The 11,593-nt window shown below is 50.2% G+C and overlaps 1 protein-coding gene across 1 annotated transcript; it reads right to left on the reverse strand.

The window, feature by feature from the left end:
* Positions 1-9,124: 9,124 nt before the first annotated feature.
* Positions 9,125-10,442, reverse strand: LOC100764831 (cytochrome c oxidase subunit 7C, mitochondrial-like). Its single transcript, XM_035449602.1, has 2 exons — positions 10,381-10,442; positions 9,125-9,365 (listed from the first exon to the last, which is right to left on the reverse strand). The coding sequence occupies exons 1-2, from the start codon at positions 10,440-10,442 to the stop codon at positions 9,125-9,127; spliced, it is 303 nt and encodes a 100-aa protein (XP_035305493.1).
* Positions 10,443-11,593: the final 1,151 nt, after the last annotated feature.

Raw genomic sequence — 11,593 nt, forward strand, 5'->3', positions numbered from 1 at the left:
CAGGCTCCTGGGCCGCCCCTTCGCGGTGACTCGCAGAAAGAGCTTCCTGAGCTCCGGCCGGTGGGAAACAAAGGATGTGGGGAACTGGCGGAAGGGGCCCACGTGGCAGCCGCCAGATTCCTGTCTCCTCCCGCCTCCGTCCACGCCCTAGGTAGGGTCTAGGGCGCCAGAGCGGTCCAGGGTATTGGAGTACCGGTCATTGGATCCACCGCCAGGGGTAGACACTACACTACCTGCACCCGGACAAGGTCGCGTGTGCGCGTTCGTGCAGCCTGAGTTGGGTGCCCTTGGAACTGGCTTACCCTGCTCTGGAAGCTGCTTTGCAGTCACATTTTGTGTTGTTAGGGTTTCTGTCCCCTCCCACCCCCACCCCCCCTTTCGCAAACCAGGTCAGTTTGGAGTCCCTGGATCCTCACTCAGCACAGATACCTATTATCAAAATCCTTGTGCTTATGCTGAATAATTAATTTTCTAAAACCAGGTCAAGCCCAAGAATAAATCCTTTTCATTATTAATTCTCCAGCCATTCAACAAACGCTAATTAAGCATCTCCAAGGGCTAGACGCTGGGGATTAGACAACTTAAATTGAACCGGTAATGCTGGGATGGGGTGGGGGGAACAGGCTCCTTGTTCTTAGCGCTTTGCACACCTTGCTACACTTTGGTTCTGTGCTCACTTCACAGGGTTACTTTTTGCCCCAAGAAAGAAACGGAAGCCTAGAACTTGCTGTGTCTCCTTGAAAGGCTGTCTCCCGAGTCTCCTTCCAAGGCTAAGTGCTAACAGCACGCAAGGAGTCTCCGAAGAGACTACATTTGTGAGACTACAATTTGCATAGAAAGGAACCATTAGGGGGACCTCCATCTGCAACACCCTGGACCTGGGTTAGGAGAGCTGTTAAGAGGAGAGCTATGAACAGTGGCTGGCCAGGAGGGCTAGCCAAGAAGGACAGGGCAGCTCCCAGGAAGGCAGGGAGCTGATCTTCACAGGTTGTTGGGAGCTAGTATGTTTAAGAAATTTCTCAGCCGGGCGTTGGTGGCGCCCGCCTTTCATCCCAGCACTCGGGAGGCAGAGGCAGGTGGATCTCTGTGAGTTCGAGGCCAGCCTGGTCTCCAGAGCGAGTGCCAGGATAGGCTCCAAAGCTACACAGAGAAACCCTGTCTCGAAAAACAAACAAACAAAAAGTTTCTCTAAACCTGGAGGTGGTGGTGCAGGCCTTTAATCCAAGCACTCAGGAGGCAGAGTCAGGTGGATCTCTGAGTTCTACAGAGCCAGTTCATCGTAACCCGTTTACATCACCAAAGACCACCATTGTTTCAGGACACCTCAGCTAAACACTGAGATGATCTTCACAAACTCACTTTCTCGAGCTCTCTTAGCGCTTTGCACACCTTGCTACACTTTGGTGGGAGCCTCTGGAAGACCAGGAGCAGGTGGGAGGCAGAGGAGAGTTACCAGGAGCTTCCCACATCTACCCTTCTCTTTGAGACTGGACTCTCCTCCCTGGTTGCCGCAAGGGCATAGCAGAAGCTCTTTCGGGAACCGCCTTGACAATCTTCACACTGGCCATCCTCACATCCAGTGACTATCTCTGGTGGAAGGATGATGGCCGGGTCCTCTTGCCAGGGCCTCTGCATTTCCAGTTTCCAAGCCCCCAGCTGGAGGCCATGGAATTCTTCTTAGATTGCAGTGAGCCCAGCTACTCCTCCTGCCCCAGCTACTCCTCCTGCCCCAGCTACTCCTCCTGCCCCATCCAGCTCCTTCCCTGCCTTCCACTTCCTGCCTTCTGTTTCTCATTTCCAAATGAGTAGCTCCTGGGGACCCCAGTCCATGGCACCCTCTCTTCATAAGCCCAGCTCACTGTAAGGATTCTGGCTCCTGGGATCAGGTGATACCACCTTGTCTCCTAGTCCTCGAGTGACAGTGACTTCCTGTTGTTAAATTCTGAGTCACCCTCAGCCCTATGCTTTGTTCTGTTTTATTCCTGCTTTTCCAATACCTTTGGAACCAGTTCCCCCTATTAAATTCTTTGTAGCAAACTCGTTGACCTGGAGTCTGTTTCCTTGTGTAGCCCCTTCTCTTTCTCTGCCTGCCCCCCAACTTAGTGCAAGGCTGTATGCTGGATTCCTACAGTGAGCTTCTGAGCCATGAAACCACCCTTTCAGACAACAGCAAATACCTACTATGTGTCGGGGTACCTACTAAGTGCTGCGGTTACAGGTGCACACACAAAGTCAAGCTGCCCTCTATTCCCTTAATTCATTTTTTTTTTTTCAAATGCACAACTATACCTGGTGAAACGTAAACCTGATCACATCAAGCCCTGGCCTGCCCCTGAAGGACTCAGAGAAAATCCACACCCCAGACTAGAAAAGTAGACCTTCATTCAGGTCCGGCTTCATTCTCAAGACTGTCTTTCTCGTCTCCTGGTCTCCTGTCCTACCCGTGCCAGGTCCTGGCAGGGCCCCAAACACACCTGCCAATTCACACCTCTGCACAGTTGCCCCTAACAGCCCCTCCCACCGGACTCTTTCTTCTCCCTCTGCCAAGCTAATGGGCTCCCACTCATCCCCAGCACCTGCAGTGAGGAGGTGTGAACGGCATCCAAGTGCAACGAAGTCACACCTTCTGTGGTGCTTCCCACTGAGCTGCGCTCCCAGGAAAGGGAGGTCAAACCTTACTCACTCTAGTGGCAGCTCAAGATCTCTCACTTAAGAGGGGTCCCACAAGTGGCCATGGATTGTGGGTCACCCACAGGGACTGCAAGCGACAAGAGACTGTGGGGGGGGAAAAAAAAAAACAACATTCAGGCAGGGACAGGGCTGGAGACTCCACGGCACATGGAAGACAACAGGCTGTAGATGGCCCAAGAAAGCAGGAACTTAAGCTCTGAAGCTATGTGTGCAGGAGTGGACACACATACCACTGGCTGAGCGAGCCGCCATCTGGTAGGACAGGAGACAAGGGAGAGAGGTTGTCTTGATTTGGTCCTGAGGCTTTCTTTGATGCCAAGTCTGGACTGAACTTGCCTCCGGCTTCTCAGGCCCTGACCAGACAAGCCAACTGCTCCTTTTGTACCTTGATTGCCTCACCTATGAAAAGGGTATAAGAAAGATTTGCTTTTCTTTCCCTGCAAGGGAAAGAAATAGATACAATTATGAAAAGTGCTTTAGGGTAATTGGCTTGTACGTGAACATGAGGTGACCGGGATTATTAAGGCTTGCCATAGGCCAGAACTCAAAAGGCCTTTGCATGAAAACCCAAGACAATGAATAGAAGTAATTCTTCTCTTATAGGATGCAAGCAGGAAGTAATTCTTCCCGGTTAAATGGTGATGTTGGCTCTGTAACAACGTCTGCCACATGGTGTTACTTGCCAACTCCCCTGGTACACTGGCAATGTGAGGCAGAAGCCAGAATCATCGCTGATTTGGGGTAGGGGTGTGAGTGTGAGCACTTGTCCCGCAGAGCCTCAGCAGAGTGCTAAGTTGACACCTGGTGCTCAGGACTGGTTGAGTTGGAGGGGAGGTTGATTTAGCTCTGACTTTTCAGGAACTTGCACATTGCACAACACAGGGAAGCCCTATTGATTTTTCTGGATGAGGCTGAGCTGCTGATCTGCTCAGGCTTAATCCATTCCGGGGAGTGAAAAGGGAGGTGTGCACCCCCGATGCTGGAGGGTTCTGGGTGCCCCTGCATCGAGACACCCGGAGCCCCATTTGTACCTCCATGCTGTGATGGGATAATCATTTCGTACACTGTGACGATGTGTCCTTAAGGTGCCTCATGATTGGTTTAATAAAGAGCCGAATGGCCAATAGCTAGGCAGGAAAAAATAGGCGGGACTTCTGGGCAGAGAGAGGAGCTCAGGGTGAGTCAGAGACACCAGTGAGATGCAGAGGAGGTAGAAGTAAAAAGCCATGGGGCAGAACATAGATTATTAGAAACAGGTTAATATAAGTTATAAGAGCTAGTTGGGAACAAGCCCTAAGCTAAAGGCCAAGCTCTCATAATCAATAAGTTCTGTCATTATTTGCGGGCTGGTGGTCCCAAAAGGAAGTCGGACTACACCCTGCTTCTCCGCACACAAGGCATTCCAGCCCACAGCAGTTGTGCACAGGCACACTGTATTCTCTAAACCCAAGTTCCAGAGGAGGAATGGTAAACTTTGGGCGCTGTTTGGGGAAGACGATATTTCAAAAGCTGGGACAGAAATAGACATGTATTACGGTGCTACCATGTGCCAGACCCTTTCCTATTGTTTGATGTACAAAGAATCTTAGAAAAGGCTACCAGCCTCTGAATGGACGCAGGAACAGGCTAAGAGAGAAGCCAAGTAACCCGTGTAGCATCGAGCATCTGGAAGGTGGCTCTGCTAGAATTAGACCCCGGCTGGAAAGTCCCAGCTATGATTTTCTTTTTCTACTTTAGGTACCATTCCTCTCTCCAAATGAAGAGAAACATATTTGTCTTGAGACATTGTCTTACTACATTGCCTGGGTTGGCCTTGAACTTCTGGGTTCAAGTGATCATTCCGGCCTCAGGCTCCTGAGTAGCCGGGACTATGGATATGCACCAGTACTCCCAACTAACGAAGAAGAATTCTGTCCAAACACTTATTTATTATAAGAGCAGGGATCTTCCCAGGCCTTTTCCAGGTTACTGGAGCAGGTGGACAAGAAGACAAGTGGGGCTTCTGGTCTGTGACCGTGTCTCCTCCTCTTTCCTGCCTCTGCTCCAGCCATCACCAAACGTGGGTCTCAGAGGCAGGCCCTGGATATTGAACCTGACCTGTCCATGAAGCCGAGTATAGTGGTCCATCTTACAATCCTAACACAGAATGCCGAGACAGAAGCATAAATCCAGCCTGGTCTATAATAGCAAGATATTACCTCAGAAAGAAAGAGAAAAACAAAACCAAAACTCTCCCGGAGGGGGTTGTATAGACTAGTGGTAGAGTGTCTGCCTGCCATGCGTAAGGTTCAATTCCCAGCACCCACCTGGAATTCTAGCCAGCAGTGGTAGCATACACCTACACACCCGTAATCCCATCACGTGGGAGCTAGAAGCAGAAGGATCAGGAGTTCAAGGTTATTGTGGTGGTTTGAACGGGAATGACCCCCACAGACTCATGTGTTTGAATGCTTGGCCCACAGGGAGTGGCACTATTAGGAGGTGTGGCCTTGTTGAAGTAGGCGTGGCCTTGTTAGAGGAAGTGTGTCACTGTGGGGAGGAGCTCCTGGCTCTTGGTTCAGTCTAGAATCTCCCTCCCAGTCATGCTAAAAGCTTTGTCTCGTTGATGACTCTAGATCCAGTTAAACTAACAATCGGTATTAAGCATCATGGCTAGTATCTCATAGGTCTGGGTAGGTATCTCATAGGTGTCATAGGGACAGCCAGTTATCTCATGGGCTCCATAGGTATAGACTGCCACCAAGTCAAGCTAAGTCTTTGACTGAGTGTCTCAAGTCAGTGGTGGGAGCCCACGGGCCAAGCACGTTTACCACACTTTGTGATTCCATCTCAATGCCAGGGACCCCCTGGAGACACGAGGCATGAGTGCCACAGTCCCTAACACCCACCAGGCACAGTCACAGCTGGCCTTCAAGACCTTTGAGCTTGAAACCCAGAAAGACTCCTCTATTCCTGTGCAGTGCTCCCGAAAGCACAAAACTTGGAGATAACAGATGTCCCCCAACTGAGGGAGGGCCACGGGGGAAGAAAGTGGTCTGGGAGGAGGGTTCCCTGATTCCCTCCTGTCTGGCTGGCACAGACTACTGCCCAGATCATTGCCACTTGCATTTTGAGAGACAGAGCCCCTTGAGTCTAGCTATCTGTGTCGGCCAATGAAGTCCAAGGAGAAAGTGTTTTCAGACTCCCCTGGCTCAGTCACCAGGAGCCACACAGCTTCTCCCTTGTTCCCTGGGACAGTGGGACTTACAGCCCACAGACACTGAGAATATCATGCCCTAAAGGTGACAGGAGGCTCTCCAGGTGACAGTCCCAGTCAGGCCTGTCCTGCTACTGTTCAAGTCGAGGCAACAGGAAAGAGAGAGGAAGCTGCCTCAGGAGTGAAGGTCCCTCCTTGGAACAGACCAGAGCTCACCCCACCATAAGCAAGTGCATGTTGTCTCTCCAGATCTCCCCAAGTTTAGGGATGGTTTGTTACCTAGCAATGGAGACCTGGAACAGTGCCAGAAGCTTCTGGAGGAATCAGAAAGTCTAACAGGTTCTAGGACATTTGCTATAATGTTGTGGTTTGAATGTGGCATGGGCTCATCAGTTGGTGGTGCTTGTTTGGAAACTTTGGGACTACGGCTCGTCTAGCAGAAGTGAGTCACTGGGGATGGGCCTTGGTTCTAGTTCCTGATCCACCAAGATATGAGCAAGCAACGGCTGCAAGCTCTTGTCACCACAGATGGAGTGGCTCCCAACACCACACCTTCCCTGCCCTGCTGGGCCTTACCCTCGAAGCCTGAGCTGACATAAACTCCTCCCCCTCTTAAGTCACTTCTGTCAGCTGTCATAGCAATGAAGAAAGCTGTAGGTGGAGTTTTCCTGTCCCACCAGCCCACTTCCAAATAACCACAGTGAGCCTTAATAGTAATTGTAAATGCTCGGCCAATAGCTCAGGCTTGTTGCTAGCTAACTCTTACATTTAAATTAACCCATAGTTCTTATTTATGCTCTGCCACGTGGCGGCACCTTTATTAGCATGGCCCGTTCATCTCCTGCTCCCTCTGTGTCTGGCTGGCAACTCCTCTGACTCCGCCCTTCCTCTTCCCAGCATTCTCTCTGTCAGGCTGTTTCGCCCAATCTCTTCGTGCCAAGCCAATCAGCTTTTCATTAACAACGAGAGCAATACATATTTACAGTGTACAAAGATGGTTCCACAGCAGAAAGCTGACTGATGCCGACCAGAGCAAATGCCCTTTTACTCCGGAAGGTGCCTGATGTGCACAGCCACATGCGAGGGGCTTGCTACCCACAGCCGCCTTGTCTTGTCCTGCCAGCATCCAGGCAAGTACAGGGGCCCTGGTAGCCCCTCGAGCATCTTCAGGACTTGGGGAGGCCCCACTGAAGCTGCTCCCTCACACCAGTGAGTCATCTTGGCAGATAAAGCATTTGTCAAAAGCAGATATAAAAATATACCCATGGGCTGGGTTTTTTTCTTATGAGAAAAAAAGGCAGGGGGAGAGAGAGAGAGAGAGGAGACAGGGAGGAAAACAGAGAGCCTACTTCACATGTAATCTGGGGTCTGTGAGAGATGGCTTCACGGGCACTTGGCCTCCTCGGTGGCAGCCAGCCAAGAGTGGCTCCCTCCCTGCTTCAAGGAAACCGGACTGTTTGGTGTCTAAGACATCCATGTAAAAGCTCTCTGGGTTGGTGGCTTTTCTTCTGACAGCAACAGTCCCGGGGATGGCTGCAGATGGCGAACAGAAGGGCAGAGTGGGCCTCAGTCATTGATGGAGGCTTGGCAGCCCTCCCTTCGCCGCTTCCTGGAAGGAGGCTGTTTGCCTCTCTTTGCCTTTGAGATAGCTAACTCACCTGTGCTGACTACTGCTACTGTGCCATCCAATGTATTTTGCAGACATTAATCTCATTCAGCCTCACAACAGTCATTGTTAAAAGTTCCATTTTCTAACTGAAGGAAAAGGAGGCTCAGAGAAGGCAAGTAATTCATCCAAAGACACACAGCTAAAATGACTAAATTCACACCCAGGTTTTGTATACTACGAAGGACTTTACTGCCCCCTCCTCTTCCCTTCCCAAGCTTGCTGTCACCCACCTGCACGTCTTCAAGAAGTTACAAAGTAGGGTATCTGGGAGAGACTGACTAGAGGCCTCATCTGTAGATCTGTGATTCTAGCTTCTGTAGCCATCATTCAATTTGCTAAAAACTTTTTAGACCAGGATTTTGGAAGGGACCCTTGCCTAAGCCAGCGCCATTTGTCATCTGGCCCATGTTTATTGCTCTCCTACTTTGTGCCAGGTGTTATGTGGGCACAGAGTACAGGGACAGGGGACTCCTAGGAGCAGGAGGTCAGCTGTGCTACTGGAAGGCCTTCACAGACCAACCTCTGCCACCCAAAGCTGTCCTCACTGACAGTGGAGTGCATCTGAGGTGTCTGGCCTTGAAGCTGTTCCTGGAATTTGATACCCAGTGAGAAGACAGCCATCCGTCCGTCCATCCATCCGGCTCAGCAGGATGTGTGCATCAGCAGATCAATGAAAACACTACTGCCTCCAGATGAGCTGGCCGCAGGAAGCCACTTTACCTGAAAGTGACTTGTGCTGTGAGAGATGTCACCTCAAGGAGGCCGTTCTCATTACGCTCTCAGCCACACGGAGGGGGCTGAAGAATACACATTCCTGGTGGGTAGAGTTTAGGGGCACGGGTCCCTTGCCCTACGGATCCAGCACTTCTTCAACAGGGTCAAGATCAGGTCTCAGAAAGCATCCGGGGCCCAGCTGGCTGGCAGAAGAGACTGGGAGAATACAGACGCCCAGCAAAGACCGAATACACAGCAGCTTCCACTCAGCCACAGATTGCTACCTGCCAATAGCGTCGGAATCCGAACGATGGCACACTCTAGAAATGAAATGGCTTGTAGCTTTCACTACACATATTCTTATAATGGTTCTTTTTGTTTGTTTTTTTCGTTCGCGTGTGTTCATGCAGGTGTACACGTGTATGTGGGTGTTTGTACATGTGTGTGTGGAGGTCAGAGGTCAACTTTCTCTCAGGCATTGTTCCTCGGGAGCTGTTTCCTTTAAAACAAATTTATCACATTTTTTAAATTAATTGATTGATTAATTTTGTTTATTTGTTTCATGTGTGTGTTTGTGTATGGCCCTGCTGGAGGTTAGAGGACAACTTTTGGGAGTTGTTTCTCTCCTTCTACCATGCGGGTTGGAACTCAGGTCCTCAGGGTTGGAACTCAGGTCCTCAGGCTGGGCAGCAAGTGCCTTTACCCTCTCACTGGCCCTGTTTTTTGTTTTTTTTTTTATGTCATTGGTTTATTTACAAATTTATTCAGTAATAAGAGTGCAAGAGTTTAATCCAATTTTCAGATCACATCTCTTAAACAATCTTCATTCTGTTAAAGGGGTGAATCAAATATCCTCATGTTTTAAGGAGCTGGAGCCTTACCATAAAGAAGGGAGCAGCAAATCCAGATCCAAAGTACACAGCCATCATAGCCCGTAACCGCCACTTATTTTCCATTGAAAATGGCAAATTCTTCCCCAGGCTCTCCTCATAGCAGCTGTGATGGGCCACATAGGTGGCGAACCTCCAGATACTCTGGGCCAACAGGGGGGCAGAGGTGGAAGGCAGAAGAAATGGCCACACCCCAGTCCCATTTCTTTGAGGCCTTGCTATAACTCACTGGCCCCACTTTAACTTGTGGGTGTGCACAAATATGCCATATTATTAGCTTGTGGAGGTCAGAGAACAACTTTCAGCAATTGGCTCTTTCCTATCATGTAGAGATCAGACTCAGGTCATTAGACTTGGTGCAAGCAACTTTATCTACTGAGACATCTCCAAGGCCCCACTTTGTTCTATGGGACAGAATTTCTCATGGGCCTGGAGCTTGTCTGTCCATCAGGGTAGACCAGTTGGCCAGTGATGAGCCCCGAAGACTTGCCTATCTACATCTTCCCAAGCTGGGATTACAGACCACACACACACACACACACACACACACACACACACACACACACACACACACACACCAGGCCTGGCTTTTGTACATGGGGTCCAGGTGTTGGGCTTAGGTCTCTATGCTTCAAAGGCAAGCACTTTATCAGCTGAACAATCTCCTCAGCCTGATTGTGATGGGGTTTTTGTTCTGTTTTGTTTTGTTTATTTTTGTTTTTCTTGTTTTTTTTTTTAGTTTTTCAAGACAGGATTTCTCTGTGTAGTTTTGGAGCCTGGCCTGGCACTCAATCTGTCTGGCCTCGAACTCACAGAGATCTGCTTGCCTCTGCCTCCCAAGTACTGGGATTAAAGGTGTGTGCCACCACCGACTGGGCCTACTATTTTGATGTTTGAAGACCAGGTCGCTTGTAGCCCAGACTGGTCTCAAATCACAATGTTGCTGAGGATAACCTTGAACTCTGGTCTTCCCACCTCTGCCTCCTCGGTGCCCTCCTGAATTGTTTCATTTTACTGTTACTAATGTCAGTCTCTTGGAGCATTTAATTTTCAAGGGAACTTTATCATGGATCTGCTCCTATGGGGGAAAGCATGGTGTGTATACAGTTTCACAGTTTCCAACACCCACTGGAAGTTTGAAACGTAGTTTCTCCTGTGGATAAAGGAGACCCTATGTTCCTCCATGAGCCCTGGATGATGGAGAAGCCTGTCTGTGGTGCCCGATATGGCAGCTTTTGAAGACCACCAGCAGCAACAGATTAATCCGGTCCAGTGAGGCCATGGTGGCACTGGAGAGAACTGGAGGCCAGGTGGGTCTCTGGAGGAAGGACCATGCCTGGTGTTGGCCTGTGGGCATCGCCACCTCTCACCCCACTCTTTCTTCCAGTTCCAGACTTCCTTTCTGTCTTTCTCCAGACAAACAGGAGGACACTATGGGAGTGGCTTTCTGCCCCCCCCCAATCCCCTCACTACCCAGGTTTTACTCCAGATCACCTGGTTAGGACGGAGGGTGCTGTCTCCCACCCTCTCTCTCACACCTCGTCTCCAGCACTAGAATCCAGTCTGACCCTTTTAATGGGGTGTCCCTGACCACGTCATCATTTCCAATTCCTTGGAGACAGTCACTGTGCTGGTAAATGCTTCAGCATTTTGTCTTGGACTGTGTATGGCGTTGGTCTGTTTCCATGATGTAATTTCTCCCACGGTGGCTACTGTCAAGAGGTCATCTCCAGCACAGCACTGCTGGAGGAACAACACCCGCACCCCCCCCCCCCCGAGTTACCTTCAGCAGTAACGATAAACAGTCCCTTATCTATTCTGAGCCCACGTCACGAACAGTGTTTTTGAGATAATAGTTCACGGAGTGGACGATGGTTAAAAGTGTTTCCAGCAAACCCAGGGAGGGCGTGGGAAAGTCTGGCATCTGTTGTGTCCCTGGAAAGGTCTGGTCCCCTCCGCTTACTCCCAGGCTGATGGGTGAACGCCACTACAAAAAAAAATGAAGCAGAAGCAGGGCCAGCCAGGGTCTTGCTGCTGTCTTCAGGGAGCACCCTCTTCTTCACACAATCGCACCCTCTGTTCCCAAGTTCTGACTCCCTTCCAGTCCCGTCGAAGGCCAGCCATCATAAAGGCCACCATTGACAGCTACTTCCTCTACAGGGAGCCACTCACTGGGCTAGGCCCTCCTATCCTTTTTCACACTGAATCCACATCACTGCCCTGTGGACTAAATGGGCGTGGTCTCATCCCATAGTTGAAGGTCAAGGTCAGAGGAATGGGTCTGAGGTTGGGGGTAGCAGAGCTGGTTTTTCTGGACCGCTGCTGAGGCTCCTCGGGCCACCCAGAGGGGCAGAATAAAGTGATAACAACGACCGTGGCTTGCAGTTTCTGAAAATTTCATTTCAAATGTTAAAATGGGTGGGTATAAGTGGC

The sequence above is a fragment of the Cricetulus griseus genome, chromosome 10 (genome assembly GCF_003668045.3).
Source record: "Cricetulus griseus strain 17A/GY chromosome 10, alternate assembly CriGri-PICRH-1.0, whole genome shotgun sequence".
NCBI classification, from domain to species: Eukaryota; Metazoa; Chordata; class Mammalia; order Rodentia; family Cricetidae; genus Cricetulus; species Cricetulus griseus.

Bases quoted from the DNA above. Each gene is read 5' to 3' on its own strand.
- LOC100764831 (XM_035449602.1), bottom strand. From the start codon at position 10,442: ATGGCCTCACTGGACCGGATTAATCTGTTGCTGCTGGTGGTCTTCAAA. The intron at 9,366-10,380 runs GCACCACAGACA...AAGGCCTCAAAG, and splicing joins TTCAAAAGCTGCCATATCGG to AAATGGGACTGGGGTGTGGC.